General features: G+C 44.4%; 1 protein-coding gene and 1 long non-coding RNA gene across 3 annotated transcripts; both read left to right on the top strand.

The window, feature by feature from the left end:
* The first annotated feature begins 4,251 nt into the window (after positions 1 to 4,251).
* On the top strand, positions 4,252 to 7,251 carry LOC119285777 (putative anthocyanidin reductase). 2 transcript variants are annotated; one of them, XM_037565106.1, is made up of 5 exons: positions 4,252 to 4,727; positions 4,825 to 4,962; positions 5,066 to 5,119; positions 6,118 to 6,168; positions 6,759 to 7,251. In XM_037565106.1, exons 1-5 carry the CDS (start codon positions 4,647 to 4,649, stop codon positions 6,819 to 6,821), a joined length of 387 nt encoding a protein of 128 aa, XP_037421003.1. In that variant the 5' UTR covers positions 4,252 to 4,646; the 3' UTR covers positions 6,822 to 7,251. The 2 variants fall into 2 exon arrangements, with proteins under 2 accessions (XP_037421003.1, XP_037421001.1); XM_037565104.1 differs by lacking the exon at positions 5,066 to 5,119 and having other exon boundaries at positions 4,825 to 5,016.
* Positions 7,252 to 8,368: 1,117 nt separating this feature from the next.
* LOC119285778 lies at positions 8,369 to 10,868 on the top strand. Its single transcript, XR_005139833.1, has 3 exons — positions 8,369 to 9,173; positions 10,256 to 10,656; positions 10,738 to 10,868. It is a non-coding gene; the product is annotated as an uncharacterized LOC119285778 (long non-coding RNA).
* The last annotated feature ends 7,783 nt before the right edge of the window (positions 10,869 to 18,651 follow it).

The raw sequence follows: 18,651 nt of genomic DNA, 5'->3' as shown, positions 1-18,651 counted from the left end.
TATCTGAGTGTGCCCTGAGAACGAGATATGTGCAGCTCCTATCGGGATTTGTCGGCACATTCGGGCGGTGTTGCTGGTCTTGTTTTAACCTGTCGAAGTGTCTTGAATTACCGAGATACCGAGTTTGATCGGAACGTCTTGGAAGGAGGTCTATTCCTTCGTTGACCGTGAGAGCTTGTCATGGGCTAAGTTGGGACTTCCCTGCAGGGATTGAACTTTCGAAAGTCGTGCCCGCGGTTATGGGCAGATGGAAATTTGTTAATGTGCGGTTGTAGATAACTTGAACCTTAATTCAATTAAAATGAATCAACTGAGTGTGTTACCGTGATGGCCTCTTCTCGGCGGAGTCCGGGAAGTGGACACGGTGTTGGATTAATGTTTGCGCAGGTTGCTCTAGTTTCTCGCTCGTGCTTTGCCTCCTCTTCTCGCTCTCTTTTGCGAATGAGTTAGCCACCATACTTGCTAGTCGCTTGCTGCAGCTCCACTCATATTTTACCTTGCCTTACCTATAAGCTCAAATAGTCTTGATCGCGAGGGTGCGAGATTGCTGAGTCCCTGTGGCTCATAGATTACTATTACACTAGATGCAGGGCCTGATGATTCCGCTCCAGAATACGCGTATGAGCTCAAGTGGGAGTTCGACGAAGACTCTCAACGATACTATGTTTCCTTTTCTGATGATTAGTAGTGGTGCCCAGTTGGGGGTGATTAGGACCGTGTCGCATGTTGGGTTCTCTTTTATTTTGGCGCCGTAGTCGGGCCATGAGTGTTTGGATGATGTAATGTTATTTATGTACTTGATTGACGTGGCGAGTGTAAGCCAACTATGCTATCTCCCCTTTTATTATCATATTACACGGGATGTTGTGAAGATTGACTAACTTGCGACATATGCCTTCAATGCGATTATGTCTCTAAGTCGTGCCTCGACACGTGGGAGCTATAGTCGCATCGAGGGTGTTACATGATGACAAACAAATACTGTCAATACCAGCTAAGGTACCACAAACTATGTGTTGTAAAGGAAGCCTGACCTGTATATTAGTCCCACCTGGGTCCCTTACACGCAATCCTCTCAACTTAAATGCGTCTTTAAATTTTCAGGATATCAAGGAGCCTTCTCAGGAATCAAAAAGGAACGAAATAATTTGTCATGTTAAGATAAATAAGGAATGAAAGAGAATATAAAGAAGGAAAGGAGAATAAGCCGATCCATTCCTCCACATGATTGGAAAGAGAATAAGAAGATGAATCTTGCTCGTGAAATTAAGAAAGGAAGCAAAATTGAATCCTATCCTTGATGGTCCTTAAAGGAAGTAAGCATAATTGATATTAATGAAAGGAAGGAAAGAGTCAAAGAGGCAGTCGGAATCGAATCTATTTAAGCCCCTCGCAACAGCCGCGACCACCGGCCATCGCCCCCGATATCGATGATGCCATGCGACCACTCCGACAGCGAGTGCCGCTGATGCCACTGCACTGAATGCGCGACCATGGTGCGTCACATACTTGCCGAGTATTGATTACTTCCAAGCCAATGCATGTAATCGAGAAACAGTACTATGTGATGACGCACGCATACAAAGCAAGTAGGGTCGACTCTTTCCTAGGTAAAAACACATGTACGCAGGAGCAGCAGCAAAAAATACAAGTTGCCGGCTAGTTTGGTTGATCTGTGTTAGCATAATGATGAATACACACGCACGCTACTTACGTATTATGTTTACACAGCTGCATCGATCCGGCGGAGAGTAGATGGCTCGATTTATTGCTACTGAGAACTCGCATGTAAGCCAACGGGACAAGTACATGCACCCTGTGAAATCAGTTTTCCATAGCTAAATTGATTGCACTGGAAGTTACTATTCTACAAGGAGTAGGAAAGAGGTTTTTTTATGGTATGAAAGAGGAATTTCGTATTCCTACTATTCTGAATTTTTAGCTGTTGATTTATTTCTATCCGACTTTATATGTGTTTTTGCATAACTCGGAGAGTGCTAGAGAGATATTTTGCAAGAATTGGGATCCTCAACGCAATGCATACCCTAAAAGCATTCATGTTACCTTTTCTGTTCATCTCCAAGGTCAAAATCTTTTATTTTCATACTACTTTCGGTGTAGAAGAAAACCGACACTCACTTAGACTAATTTGCATATCAAGCTAGGTATGCGAAGGAGGAACTCAACAACTACATATGCAAGATCAATGTGAGCTCTTCTATAATATTAATTGTTGAATAGTTATGCAGAGGTGTAGCATTTTTGCAAAGATGGTTATGCTGAAAGTACATAATTCTTATTCATGGCCGGAATAATTGAAGTGCATCATAAATGAAAGAGTAAATTCGTTTTTTTACCCCTAAAGTTGATGCTTGTGACACAAAACATCACAAAAGCGTACATTTAGGTTTTTGCTTATGTTTTAGGCTAAGTTTTGGCTTAAATCATTAAATGCTTACTGGGATAGGAGAGTAAAGTGTTTTTGTTTCTTCCACAGCAATTGATGGGCATATTTCGGTGGTACCTTTCGAATGTTATTATGAGAGTTGGCGGTCAATAAACACAACAAAGTCTACCCTATTGGGAAATATGCCCGTGCGTTGCAACGGGAGAAAAAAAATACCACATCTCTAAGAATGATTCAAGACCCTTCACTCAGGTCCCCGTTCTCTATTTTAACATAGCATCAACAATGTCGTCACTTATCCTCCCTCCCATCCTTCCCTTGCTTACGTGTGGTCTATAACTGCAATGCTTTAAGACTAAAGTAACATTGAAAATCCTATTATCCACAATATTCTCACGATATGCAAAAGTAATATTTGATTGTAATATTCATAATTTATTATCCATAATATTCTCACAATATCTAGGAGTTCAAAACATAAGAGCCAGTAGGTACCAAATATGAATATTTCTTAAAAACACGGGGGAAATTCCACTCAAACAACTTTTCAAGTAACAAAAAAAAGCAGGGCAGCATTATTCAAACTATTTTGGTTGAAAATATAGTAAACATGTCCGTGCGTTGCAACATGAAAAGAAAAATACCACATGTCTTTAATCCAATAACGACACCACATCTGTATTAATCTACACAGTGCTGGCATGGTTGAACGCAAAGCCTGGACGGATTTGAAACAGCCTTCGACTGACATCACGTGAGCAGCCGCACCATGCGCAGGCCAACCCTGTCGACGTATTTCCCTTGCGAGATCTACATCAATTTCTTTGGCTCACTTTTTGTGTGACTCCTCCCTGCTTATAGCCATTGATCGATAAAGGCGAACTCCGGGAGTTGTTTGTCCGGTGATGTTGGTGATGATTACGACTACCGACGGAAGTGGAGGAATTTTGCCTTAACTTTTGAGCTTGGAGGAGCCAAACCAATTTATAACAAAAGCCTGATAAATCACTTTACAAACCAATAAATCTGCCATTGATTAACACAGTCGATATGGCATAATTTTAGTTACCCAATGGCTCCACCTGCCAATAGGAATTGAGCCCTCATTAAAATAAAGGAAGGACATGCATTGTGCTGACTCACTCCAATTAAACGACTGCTTGGTTGGTTTGTGTGTAACCCCGCGAAAGAGAATCAAGTCGTTGTGTGCCCTGCTAGCGCATTTTACTGAGTATCTTTTCGGTGTTGTTTTTTCATACTGTCCATGTTTTTATTTCTCAGCGATTTTGCTACGTCAAATAGGAATTTGCTGCATATTTACCAAAAATATATCTGATTGATCTACATGCAGTTTTGATCGAGAATCGACACACGACATTGCAAGCCCAGTTAATGTTGCTACAAGAAGTACGCAATGCTCCAAAGCTGGACCACCGTTGTTGCTGTAAGGCGGACCGCATGCTGCAAAGCTCGACCACCATTGTTGTGGAGTCGGATGCCATTATTTCAACAACCTTCTTCTTTGGAGTCAATCACAACTTACGCCTAGCGACAATTATGTCGTGGGTACAACTACATACAATTTAGTTTCAACAATAGAAGTTTTGGTGGATATGTTAATTTTTCTTCCGTTGCAACGCACGGGCATATGTGTTAGTAATAATAATAATAATAATAATAATAATAATAATCTTTAATAATAAAGCATGGATTGACTTTGTCGGATTCACCATCATAATAAGCTTTTTTCTCATGTTATAATACACTTTTATAATTTGTATAAACAAAATCGTAATATAAATAAGGTGGTACTAATAGCATGTTCATCTGTGGCCAGGCCCAGCCAAATCCCCCTAGCCGCCGCCGCACCACTCCCCCACCGCGGCCGACCTCAACTCGCCCGTCGCCATGGCTGCACCTCTGCCCGCTCACGAGCCTCCACTCCGCGCTCAGCTCTACGACACCCGCGACGCAGCGCGCGCCGCCCTCCGCTGCCAAATCGGCGGCCACTGGGCCACGCTCTGCGCCGGCTACGCCGACCGCCGCGCGCCGCCGCCATCCGGCGGTGGAGCCTCTCTCATGGAGGATTACACCGGCTGCCCCGCGCTAGCCGAGATCATCCGCATCCTCTCCGTGAAGCGCCATCGTCGCGGGAGGACTTCATTGCCTGGCTCGCCGACAACTTCATGACGAGGCCCGCGTCCGCGTCTTCCCGTGCGACCTCCTCGATGGCGCCGCCATGCTCGCCGCCGCGCGCGGCTGCTACGATATCTTCCACCTCGCCTTGCCCTGCACCGTCGACCGCGTCCTGGACCCCCAAGTACTGCTGCTCCACGACCGTCCTGCCGTTGTTCCTTTAGAGTTTAGACCTCTCAGTATGAGTACGGGGTGGCCTCTGTCTCATTTTGTGGCTGCAGAAGGAGCGGGTAGCGCCGGCCGTGGAAGGGACGCTCCACGTGCTGCGCGCCGCCAAGGATGTCGGGGGCGTGGGCGGGGTGGTGGTGACCTCGGCCATCTCCGCCGTCGTGCCTAGCCCGGGCCGGCCGGCCGGGGAGGTCCTCGATGAGAGCTGCTGGACCAACATCGACTACTACTGCGACAAGAACAGGGTGAGATGATACAACCACCTTGCCTAGCCCGGGCCGGCCGGCTGGGGAGGTCCTCGATGAGAGCTGCTGGACCAACATCGACTACTACTGCGACAAGAACAGGGTGAGATGATACAACCACCTTGTAAAAAGTGCAGTTACTAAACAAAAGCACTGCAGCTGTTAAGCAAGACAAGAATAGCAACTTACCCACCCCCCCTGGCACCGACCGGCCTCTGCCCCTCCCCGCTGCACAAAATTCGGTTCTTTGTCCCCACTTTGCTGCACAAACTCCGTGCCTCTCCTACGACCATTCTTCGCTCCATGGCCTCCCACGAATCTCAACCCTGGCAACTGGAGTATGTTACCTTAATTACTTGCTGTACAACTGCAGTATTTCTAAAACAATTTCCATGGCTAGCAGTCAGGTTGAATTACTAGCTGAGTTTTGCATATATGCAATCACTTTTGCCTGTTTTTGGCCTTTCACCCTTCACTTTTGAAGCAATGAAATGTTCAATCTTGAAGATGATCTTTAGTGTTCATGTTCAGTGTTAATGTTCAAGTGTTATAAACTCAGATTTCAGTGTTAATGTGCAAATGTTCATTAACACTATTTGAAATCTGAGAACTAGAAATGCAGAAATCTGAAAACTGGAATCTCTAGTTAGCTGAATTTTTGAACATTTAATCTTGTCTAACTATTTGTGAGGTTTATTGGTGTTTCCAGTAGATAAAACCTGACCCTATGTATTTATAAATGGAGCAGAACTGTATTTATAAAACTTCAGAGAATATATTGTTGTCTTCCTTATATTCTTTTATTACTAGAGCCACCATACAAAATTCTCTGGAGCAGAACTGTATTTCAATTATAAATGACAGGAACAAAACTTTTATATATTTGTTGTGAGTACAACTTGAGAGAGTTTCAGAGAAATAAAAGAAAGCAATTAAAACTTCAGAGAATATATTGTTGTTTATATAAACTGAATATTATGTACTGTCAATATTCAGAAGCACATAATATATTGTTGTTTAGATAAACAAAGCTGCTTGCTGGTATCTCCACTTTTCAGCTGGGCTTTGCAGTTATCTCAGTTTCTATCTTTTGTTGGCCAGATGATTCCGCCAAGGATCAATGCTAGCATAGCCATGTTTCTTCACTTGAAGGTACATGTATTGCAATAATGTAATCTTGACAGTCGTAGTTTAAGATCTTTTTCATAATTTTGAATTTTCTAGATAGAGAAATTTATACAGTACCACTCTTTAATCATTGCTTAGTCCCTCTAGAATGTTTGCTGGTAGGTTAGCAATAATATCATGAGTAGCACACTGAAGCAGGGGCAATTCATGAACTTGTACAAACTGAACACATTCTTTTCCTGATGAAACCTTCATATAACATCTAAATTAATCAGAAAACGGATGAGCAAATTAGTTTTATCAAGAGAGAACTGGCTGAAATGAAGCTAATACGGATATACTGAATATTCTGCAGTGGTTAGTATACTAGAGAGTTAAACTGCATGTTCTGTCATATCTGAAACCCTTTTCTACTCCATACTTTACCTAAACAATGTCTCTGCATTGGCATAAGAACCATAGATTGAAAAATTATCATCCATTGGCATTTGTCACCATGGCAATGAAATAACCCGCATTTGCTATTCAGAAGACTTTTCTTGTCTAGTTCTTTGTGTGATTTGTTACTATGATAAGGAAACATTTCCTCAATCCATCTTTCTATACACACACAGGTTGCCCAGAGGAGTATAAGGATTTCCTCATCGGGCCAGTCCACGTGGAACAGAACAAGATGAGTATAAGACAAACGCTGTTTGTTGATGTCATCATGCCTGGCTGTTTCGACTGCTCCTCCGCCCACAATTCGGCCAGGCTCACGTGGTGTCACGAGCGGGGAACAAAGGGACGTCTTCCGTTACAGAGAATTTCTAGAGGACTCAGATTTGATACCACAACTTCAATCTTCTGAAGTGGCCAAGGTTGGAACCAAGGAATAAGGCACCAGGTTTTGCAGGTTGTGTTTCGCTGTTTGTTGCAGAGAGCAGCCAATATGAATGATCCACACCGGGCTTCAAAGAGATAGTCCAGTTCATCTACGAGTTCATCCTACCATGCTTTCCTACTTCCAACTTCCAATGTATTTTGTGACTGAGATTGTGCACATAAGCTATTTGTGAGAATGTCAGCAAACGATGATATTAGATTATGCAAAGCTTTCCGGTGGTTGAATGGCTCTCACATGTTCTACTGCTGCAAATTTGTGTCATCAAGGTTACCCCCTTCAAATTTAAATATACTTCTGATTTTGCATTTTATGATGAATAACAGTGTGCCTGCAATTAGTTTGTAATCATCCTTTTCCGTTGCCGAGGGGTGTTCTCCATTGGCGAAACAACTGATGCTTCATTTTCGGATTAAAGATAGGTCAAACTGACTAAAAAATGTAAGGACTCAACATCTTTTCTTTCTCTATTATGAGAGCATACTGCATATGAACGACCAATAATTCCTTTCACGATTCAGGATCCTGTTCTTTTTTACTCTCTGCAGACTTGAAGGTAGAGGATACACAATCTTTACTGCATTTTTATGGGTGTCTCCATTGTTGCACACACTTTGATACCTCCTACTAATGGAATGTATTTCCAAGAAAAATATCTGTACGTACAAAGTACATATCTACAAGTAATTCACTCATTTTTAATGATACTTCACGCGCTGTTTGCTAAGTTCTATTTTTATTTTATCAAGCTTTACTATGCTTTAAATTATACCAATACTATATTTGAAGTGTGTTCAAGTTACCAGCCATGGTATTCATCTTCTTTCTCCTTTTTTTTGGTGGATTTTATTTTGATATGTAGAAACAGCCACCCTACTGTGTACTCAGGAAAGGAACATGCTTTGTTCTTTTATCTACATTGTTTCTATAGCTTATATACTTCAGATTTTCACTATCGTAGTGTTGTCTCCCTTTCTAGAAAGCCATGGAAACTATAATTTTACTCTCGTCGGTTTGTTTTTTTGTACTATGATTCGATGGCCATGGTCGAAGAACATGACGACAAAGTTTACAGCCTGAAAAATGCCCAGGCTCATTGGCGACAGTAAAGTGTGTGTAGCTTATGTTCAGTCAAGAGTCGTACCTTTAACATAATTTGCATTAAGAATTATTATTGTGTGCGATAAATAAGGAAATGCACTACATGATATGTAAAGACATGATTTATGTTGAACCACGTGAAGTGAATGTGATGGTTGTTGCAACACATGAGGAATTAGAAGTCGGTGCAGGGAGGGGCTTGAGTTTGTTTCTCCCGTTGCAACTCACGGGCATTTGTGGTAGTAATAATAAAGCACGGTTTGACTCTGTCGGGTTCACCGTCACGGATCTTTTGTGAAAAAGCCCCTGTGGTTTTTGATATTCAGTCTGCACTCCAAATCAAACCGGTACGAGGGGGAAAATAACGCAGCCATGCTCTGCCTCGTAGCGCTCCCCCCGTGCCGCCGGCCGCCTCCTCACTGCGTCGCGCCGCCGCTCCACAAAACTCCCGCCGAACCACACCTCCTATCCCCTGGCTACTGCCTCCCACCTCTAAAGCTCTCGCCATGAGCTATATCTGGCGCCACCACCCCTCATCGCCCTCGGCTGGGCTTCCCTCAATCCCCCACCGCTCCCAAAGCGCCGCCCGCGATGGATCTAAGCTGGCAACCGCCCCAGCATGCCTCCCGGCAGCGGATCCAGGCCGACAACTACTCCCCTCCTCCCCCGCGACTGATTGCCTCCACTACCCTCCCTTCCATCTTAGGGTCTGGAGAGCCCCAGCCGCCACGCTCCCTCTTTCCTCTCCTCTGCGTCAAGATCGACTGTGAGCTCACTGGTGCCTGCTCTCTGCCGACCTTCCCTTCCCAGCCGCCTCACGACATGCAGTACGGGGTGGCGAAGCCGTGCAGTTCATCGTGTCCGTCCCGTCATGTACCTTCTCGGTGTTGGCCCCCGATCCCCATGAGCATACCCTCCCCTATTTTCTCTGTGTCACCGACCATGGCAACCACGAGGCTGGAAGGGGTCTCATGGACCCGAGAGTGCGAGAGGAGTAACAGCGCTGGCGCTGACGCCTAGGAAGACCGTAGTGTGGTGCTCTGCTGTATGGATTCCTCTCCCATGGAGTTCAAAGTTTTTGCATTTTTGTTTCAGTTTCTTTATGTGCAAAAATGCAGTTCAGTGCAGTTCTTTCTTCTCTTTGGGCTTAGGTTCTCTAGATGATGTTTGCATCTGGGTTGTAAAATGTTGCCCGCATCAAGTGCAATTCAGAACTTACAAGTTCCGTTGTCAGTCTCCTGTGCAGTTCATTACAGTAGAATTTTCATGTGTTTGATTCAGTTATCTTTGCTCTGTTCTATGTCATGAGGCTGCAGTCCCATGATCTCCTGTTTACCGGCGTCACCCTGGTCTATCTAGGTAGTTGGGTGGGGATTGGGGGTGTCACTGGGCATCCAAATGACGAGTTCCCACCGTGAGCTGGTGCTGTGCTCCTCGCCGCTGGTGGTCGTGCTACAACAACGTGCAGTCACCGGGCTGTGTCATGTGGTTCACCAGGCCGTGGAGTGTGGTTTACCGGCCGACAGCGTGCGGTTTGCCGGGCTGTGTGTGTTCTTCTTTGGCTAGGAACTGGTTCACCAGATCACTCCTTCAACAAGAGCTAGCTATATGTTCATGAGTTTCATGCGTTTATGTTTCGGGCTGCAGAATTAATGAGCACTCACAAAGGACAAGCCATCAAGGTGTTTTTCTGCGCATATGTAGTTCAAGTGGAAGATGGGGCATTGTGCCTTCTCCAACTCCTTCCGATCTGTTGATCAAGTCAAGAGAATAAGAGTAGTGACGATTACCTTTTCTTGCTAAACTTTCCCGTCAATGTCTAATATGTGTGTTTTTCTTCCTAATGGTGTCATGCTTCGATTTGATTTCTTTCATGAGGAAGTGAGTAGCACTGATTATTGCACGTGCTTATACATTTCAAATGGATTGCTAGGTTAAATGGTATAGTGTTCAAAGCTCTTAGTTTTTCTGAACGGTCTAATAATTATTCAGTTTACTAAACTACTGAACTACTTCTTTGGGTCTGAATTTGCTGAATTATCGAACGGTCTAAGAATTATTAAGTTTACTAAACTGCTTCTTTGGGTCTGAATTTTCTGAATTGCTTCTTTGTGTCAAAATTGCTAGGTACCCTGGAATATATGGAAGTGCGGAAACTCCAAGCTCTTCCAGGATGTTTTTGAGGAATTGCACATTACTGCTAGCAAGATTGCTGATGATCTTATGTTGTAGTCCAACATGTATTCAAATGAAATTAACAAAGGCATCCTTAGAGGTTGGAGCACTATGTTGTATCACCTATCTGTAAGATTGTGATTTTTTCCCTCCTTTTCTTTTCTATTAATCCTACTTTATCATTTTCCTTTGTATAGTTTTCATTTTATGAAGTGTTTTAGGCTGTGTAAGCCTGTTGTAGTCCCTATAATAAAAAGGTGGAAAGTGATGCATCACCCTCTCTTAACTGAATAGACACCGTGGCGTCGATGAGACGCTTCGACCCATGCTGGCCGTTATTCCCCACCACTGAGGTTTCGTTTCCCTGTCCTTTCCTTCTTCCAATCTTCAGTCCAATTGTATGAACAGAAACATACCTTCTCATATGTTTGTAGATGAAGAAGAAATGGTTGGCTTACCAATCACTTAAGCATCGAGAGCTTCGGCGCCCAACTGTTGAAGAAGGCTCAGACTGATGGAGTTGTCCCAAACAAGGCAAAGACCTGACCCCTTTCCGCTGCTGGAGTCCTTGCATGCCTTTAAAGGATGTAATCTTATGTAACACCCACAATGCGGCTATATCTTCCACGTGTCGCGACACGACTTAGAGGCATAGCCGCATGGTAGTTTAGTCACAAGTGGAGTAATCTTCACACAATCCCATGTACTTAAAAAGAAAGGGATAAAGAGTTGGCTTACAATCGTCACTTCACACAAATAACAAGTCAAACATACATCAACCAGAATACAATCAAGTTCCGACTACAGAACCAAAATAAAAGAAGACAACCCCAAATGCTAGATCCCTGATCGTCTCAACTGGGCTCCACTACTGATCAACCACAAAAGACGCAAAACAACGATCAAGATCTTCATCGAGCTCCCACTTGAGCTCGGTTGCATCACCTGCGTTGGTATCATCGGCACCTGCAACTGTTTGGAAGTATCTGTGAGTCACGAGGACTCAGCAATCTCACACCCGCGAGATCAAGAGTATTTAAGCTTATGGGTATGGTAAGGTAAGGAGGTGGAGCTGCAACAAGCACTAAGCATATATGGTGGCTAACATACGCAAATAAGAGCGAGAAGAGAAGCAACGCAACGGTCGTGATGCTAGAAGTGATCAAGAAGTGATCCTGAAACTACTTATGTTCAAGCATAACACAAGACCGTGTTCACTTCCCGGACTCCGCCGAAAAGAGACCATCACGGCTACACACGCGGTTGATGCATTTTAATTATGTAAGTGTCAAGTTCTCTACAACCGGATATTAATAAATTCTCATCTGCCACATAACCACGGGCACGGCTCTCGAAAGTTTAAACCCTGCAGGCGTGTCCCAACTTAGCCCATCACAAGCTCTCACGGTCAACGAAGGATATTCCTTCTCCCGGAAAGACCTGATCAGCCTTGGAATCCCGGTTACAAGACATTTCGACAATGGTAAAACAAGACCAGCAAAGCCGCCCGGATGTGCCGACAAATCCCGATAGGAGCTGCACATATCTCGTTCTCAGGGCACACCGGATGAACACTACATACAGCTAAAACCAACCCTCAAGTTTCCCCGAGGTGGCGCTGCAAGTGGCTCTGTTTTGGACCAACACTCAGAGGAGGACTGGCCGGGGGGGGGGGGGTTTAAAATAAAGATGACCCTCGGGCTCCGGAAACCCAAGGGAAAAAGGCTTAGGTTGCTAGGCAAATGTAAAACCAAGGTTGGGCCTTGCTGGAGGAGTTTTATTCAAAGCAAACTGTCAAGGGGTTCCCATAACACCCAACCGCGTAAGGAACGCAAAATCAAGGAACATAACACCGGTATGATGGAAACTAGGGCAGCAAGAGTGGAACAAAACACCAGACATAAGGCCGAGCCTTCCACCCTTTACCAAGTATATAGATGCATTAATTAAATAAGAGATATTGTGATATTCCAACATAACCATGTTCCAACATGGAACAAATTTTAACTTCACCTGCAACTAGCAACGCTATAAGAAGGGGCTGAGCAAAAGCGGTAACTTATCCAAACAACGATTTGCTAGGAAGGTGGGTTAGAGGCTTGACATGGCAATATGGGAGGCATGATATAGCAAGTTGTAGGTAGCGCGACATAGCGATAGAGCAATCAACTAGCAAGTAAAGATAGAAGTGATTTCGAGGGTATTGTCATCTTGCTTGAGATCCCACAAGGAAGAAGAACGAGTCCATGAAGAAGACAAACGGACGTAGTCGAACGGATCCTCACAAACGCAACGTTACTGGAACTAACACGAAGAAGCAACACCGGAAAGAAGGAAACAACATGGTAAACACACAAGCATAAACATGGCAAGATGCACAATCAAGTATAATGCATGTCCGGTTTAAACATGCATGGCATGGCAAAGTGCACAAACAAAACTACAAGTTAAGTGGAGCTCAACATGTAACAAGATGCATGTTGACGAGACACCACATTTGATTATTTAGTTCACTCCCGGTTAGGTACTCAACAAAAATTAAAGTTATTAAACATGGCAAGGGGTGAAGCATAACAAAACTACCTATCTAGGCAAGTTTAAATGAGGCCGGAAACAACAAACAACATTTCCGAAAAATCCCCATATGTATTTAGCAATTTAAGGAAAACAACAATTTAAACCATTTTAAATGTTGTTATCATGATGCGGATGGCATATGCAAGTTTATGCAATTTTATGAAAATGTTGATATGAACATGATATGGAGCATTTGTCGCCATGGCAGAAGGAAAAGAGGCCACGGCAACGAATCCGAAATGATGCCACAACAACATAACGGTTTCGATAGCTCATGAAGATACCGATGCAAAGGAAGTGTGGCGGGAGCATGCAAAAGATGGTGGGGTGATCCCGGTTACCGGGTTCCCACGGGTGGACGACATGGAAACGAGGAGGAACAACTAACGTTCACGGGCGAGTACCACATATAAACATGCGTCTCATACAACACACATGCATTCGACCACGGGTCATCGTCTCGGCGATTATACCTTCGAAGCGTGCCTTTTCGGAACGGAACAAGTTTGGAGCGGTGTAGGGGAAGCAGACGTTCTCGTGACCGTCGTAGTGAAAGTAGTCGTTCTCGCTTCGTAGTTGTACACACTCCGTAGGTGTTCGAGGTCACAACGAGGAACTTGACATCCACGGGGTCTTCGAGGGTCGACGGTGGTGGTACTCGGTCGTTTCCAAGAGGTACTTGAGGTCTTCGAACTTGCCGGTCTCGTCAACTCGAAGGGGTACTTGGCATTTCTGGTACCCGGGTCGTCGATGACGGTAGTTGTTCTATGCATCGGGCGTCAAGATACTTGTTGTTCTTAGCGATTCCGAAGACGGTGGTAGTGGTACACTTCCAAAAATGGACTTGACGCATCAAAGGTCTTCGATGCCATGGTACTTGTCAGGTCATCATGTAGACTCGTACTTTCGAAGAGGAACTTATCGTGTCCCAAAATGAGCAAGGCAAAAGCCCTCGTTCAGCGGTGCTTGAACTTGAAGAAATCCACGAACGGGTCTTGGCGTATCCTGGTCTTGGGGAGGTCTCCGGAAAAGAACTTGGCGTCCACGGGGACATGGAGCCATGGTCTTGGCGTCGAGCAGGGGTCGAAGGCCAACGAGGGGCGAGGTGAACGCTGCTGTTGCCTACTAGGAGGCAAAGCAAGGCGATCACGAGCTCGAGGCGGCACTGGGAGGACGGCGACGAGGCGGACTAGGCCGGCGAAGCAGGAGGAAAAACAGAGGAGGTCGGGGCTGGTCGTGGTCACCGGCGAGAAGCAGGGCGTGGGAGGAGGAAGGCCATGGCGGAGAGCAGCCAAGGTCCTGCCGACGGCGTCGCTCACCAGCGACAGTAGGGTTGCCGGGCGGTGCGAGGGGCTGCGCTCCTCCCCTATCTGAGCAGGAGGGAGGTGGCCATGGCGCGGCCATCGCGGGCACGCGGCTCGTGTCCCAGCGAGGAGATACGAGGCGCGCGAGGGCGGCGCCGGGGTGGCTTGCCGGAGCGGTGGCCTGGTTCTACGGTGGCTGGAGCGAGGCAGCAGGAGGTTGGCGGCGCGAGGGAGAGGGACGACGCCAGGGGAGGGCGAAGCGGCGCTTGAGGCTCGGGCGCGGGGCTCCTGCGTGCGAGGCGGCGGTGGAGGGAGATGGGATCGAGAAGAGGGCGAGGGGAGATCGAGTGAGGCAGCACGCTCGCTGTCTCCTGACGGCGCGAGGGAGTTCGATGGGAGAGGGGAGATGGGATCGGGCGTGCTAGGGTTGAGACGGATGGATGGCCTGTTGGATGGGCCAAACAGGCTAACCTGATTGTGGGCTAAAGTGCAAAGAAAGGAAAAAAAACAGAGAAGGGGAGTTGGGCCAAGGGAGGCCTAGTCGGTCAGGCCTAAGAGGCCGGCCGGGCTGGCTCCTCTCTCCTCTCTTCTCTTAATTTACATAGCAGAAAAACAAATGCAAAGAAAGAAAAAGGAGTGAATTAAAGGTTAAAGAGTTTGGGCATGGGATTATTTTCCCGGACTCACAAAAATATGCTTGTTTCAAGAAAATAGAAAAGGTCATGATTGAAAGATGTAAATCCAAACTCATTTGAATTTATCTCAAATGGGTTTGAACTAGAACTTGGTAAAAGGAAGGTTCAAAAATGTTCAGATTTTTGGTGGAGCTCCGGAATATGATGAAAGAATATATGGCAAGGTTGGAGACCAAGAATTAAGATAACAAAGGCATTGGGATTTATTTGCAAGTGTGTCAACGGTAATTCCACATCCATGGAATACTTTATAATAGCTCCCTAATATTGGGAGGATAAGTTATAAAGAGAAGTCATCCTTTCCTCGATTTAAATGGATCGAAGATCCATACGATTTAATTGGTTGAATTTTAAAAAGAGGTGCAAGATGACATGATGCAATCCACATGATGCAAAAATGAAAGTAACAAACCAAACAAATCACATGATGAATCTCAGAAATCATGAAAGGCATCTGAAGCTCCGGTCTTGGGGCCTTACATCTTACTCGTTAGACTTTTTATACGGTTGATTCTAAATTCATGTGGTGGTTGCAGAATGTCATAGCGCATGTGTTTTTCATGTGTTGCCGTTGTCCTTCTCAATAAGTCCCTCACCGACGGTTACACACGTGTGCCCACAAACTGCTCGGCCAGGGGAGAAAACAGAGCAGTGGTGTTCGTTTAGAACAGAGGAGGACACATGGTCAGGTTTTAGGAACCAATGCCTTCATATTTTTTCCCTTTCTACTGAGTGCTGGCTAAATAAGCACAACCCTCTTATTACAAGGTTAGATCAACTCAACACCATCAATAACGGTTTGAAATGAGCTAGGTTGGCCAAGACTAGACATTATGGATTTGGTACTGTATATATACTGGAAAATGATAGGATGGTCTTTGTATGGTTATTTTTTGAGTTAGCAACACTGTACGGTCGTCCTCGGCAGTGCACATACTAATGATTACTGCTCAAGCACGTAGATGATACATTTTTGGCAACTGGATCAATAACCATGTCATTACTATACTAAAAGGATGTAGATCCATAGACTAATACTCCTATATTGCTTTGGTTTCTGATGCATTTATTACCTGTTCACACATATAACTTGTGTCTCTTGCTTCTTAAGATTATTGCCCGGTATGGTGTCCGATAAATTCAGCGATTACCTCTGCAGTGGTCTGTAGCTACAAAGATGATAATTTGGAAAACATAGATGATGACTAGCTATCGAGAAGCATAATAATGTTTTTATTTCTTTTTCATGACAATCAAGGTCAAACAAATATCTTCATGTCTATCAGAATGAAATAAAATTGATGGACAGTGCCACTCCATTGATAACTAGAGCTAGCAGCGTGTTCATCTAGATGGTTGCATTTTATTCTTAGAAGAATGTACAATGCTAGAATTAGTCTGTGCATTAGAATTATAATCATTAGTGACGAATATACCTCATAAAGTGTTAGATTATTATCTAACAATCATACATCAACTAGACGCGAGACAGTCAAAATCTTCATGCACTGAACACTCATTGTACTGAGTTTTTTAGCAATACTCATTGTAATATGTGGTCAATACATAGTTTTGTTACCCCGTTGCAACACAGGGGCCCTTTTGCTAGTTATATAAAATTTACGCAACTAAAATTATGTAACTAAAAATAACATATGCAAAAAATAACATTAAAAATTTAAAACATAACATATGGAGAAAAAAGGCCCACCTAATAGCCACCACGGCCTGCATACGACTAGAAACCCTAGAAATGGGCCAAGATGCAGGCCCGCAGTGCAAGTAGGCCCAACAGGGCGTCAGGTAGGCATGTACTGCCTACATTAGAGAGGAGCTCGAGAGGGTAGCGGCAGCTGTGCTTATAAACCACTCCGAGCCCCTCTCAACTAGCAAAGTGGGACTAAACTTTTGGTTGCGGCAGCACAACCCTTTAGTCCTGGTTGGTGGCTCGCACTGGGACTAAAGGCCTCCTTTCATCCTAGTTCGAGACACCAACCGGGACTAAAGGTTAGACTAAAGGTCTGTGCTTCCCGCCCTTTGGGCTGCTGAAATTAACCTTTAGTCCCGGTTGGTGGCTCCAACCGGGACGAAAATGGGGCCTTTAATCCCGGTTGGAGCCACCAACTGGGAATAACGGGGCGGCTATATAACCGCACGCTTAGAGAAATTTCAAACACTTCTCCAGTTTTCCCCGACGACGACGAAGCAGAGCACGACGCCACCAGGCTGCCGGCTGGACCTCCCCGTCACCTCCTCGAGCCCGCTCCTCGTCGCCGGCCCCAACGCCGCCCCCGACGCCATCCCCATTCCCCGCCCCGAAACCGTCCTCGAGCCCGCTCGCTCCTCGTCGCTGGACGAACCTCCCCGAGCATCGCTGCACCCCTGTGAGCCACCCGTCCACATCGCCGACTGGACCTCATCGCGGACCGTCCTTGTCTGCTGCTACTAGCCTTCATGAGCTCCTCGGTGAGCACTCTCCCCCCTTCAAGTTCTTCGTTACTATTTTTTGGTTAGGGTAGTCACTCAACAAGTTTCTCTCAAAGTTTCTGTAAAAGTATTAATATGAAAAATTTGATGTGGCAAAGTAATGTTGTGGCAAGCATCTTTTGGGCAATTTGTGGTAAGTTGTGGCAAAGTTCTGAATTTTCTGATTTTTTTTGACAGTGCACATCAAGTGTATGATGAAATGCCAGAGGGCTCTAGGAATTTTAGGAATTTTTGAGAATTTTTGTGGTGAGGTGTTGATGCAGAAAAGATAGTCTGGCAAAGTTTCAGAATTTTTTGAGCAATTTAAATTGGGCTTTGACCATGGATTTTGAATCTAGTTCAAATATTAACTGAATGAAATTTGGACTATGGAACCAATTTTTTTGGTGGAATGGGTTGTGGGTACTGTCAAACAGATGGAGTAATTTTTGTGGGTGCAAAAGAATTGGGGAGAATATAGCTCCTTTGCAAATCAAAGAACAAATTATATAGATGATATTATTACTTAGTGGTTACTCTTATTCTGTAGATGATATTATCCATGATTATATGGTGTGTTGGTTTTTTTATGTCATGTTGTAGATTTATATTGCAACATATAGGTTATGCTTGTTGCATATAACCTACTCCCTCCGTTCCAAATTACTCGCTGCAGAAATGGATGTATCTAGAATTAAAATACATCTAGATACATCCATACCCGCGACAAGTAATTCGGGAAGGAGGGAGTACTTTATTACTTCTTGTTAATTATCCAAGTTGTTTCATTTACCTAGGATGGTAGCTATGCATATATACTTAGTTGATTGCCATGCCATGTTAGTACTTACTCAAATAAAAATGCATATTTGGGTGTATGCCTACCATGTGTTACATCATTGGTAGTTTGTACCTTATGTTCATATATTTGGTTAGACTTTACTTGGTAGATATACCGTAGTAGTTTGTTGATGTTGTACATTCTTCTATTGAGTAAATTGTTCTCTATCAATACTATGTCATGTTATTGCATACTAGGTTGCATATCTATGTACTTGCAAGTGCATGATGTGCTAGATAGGAAATGCATGGAATCATGTTATTCATACTAGTTTATAGTACTTAGCTTGAAATGATTGATGCCATGACTTAGATGTTTACTTGCTTAGTACGATTTTCCTTCTGTTTTTAAGTCACAACTAGTATGATAATATTGTGTGCATGAGCTTCTTCATATCTAGTTTATCTAGTGGTTGCATTGTTATATGTCTAGGTGTCTTTCATGCAAGTGACCTTTGAATTATGA

Source organism: Triticum dicoccoides, chromosome 4A (genome assembly GCF_002162155.2).
Source record: "Triticum dicoccoides isolate Atlit2015 ecotype Zavitan chromosome 4A, WEW_v2.0, whole genome shotgun sequence".
Lineage (NCBI taxonomy): Eukaryota > Viridiplantae > Streptophyta > Magnoliopsida > Poales > Poaceae > Triticum > Triticum dicoccoides.
The sequence above is the reverse complement of the archived record's forward strand: the minus strand, read 5'-3'. Positions and strand labels throughout refer to the sequence as shown.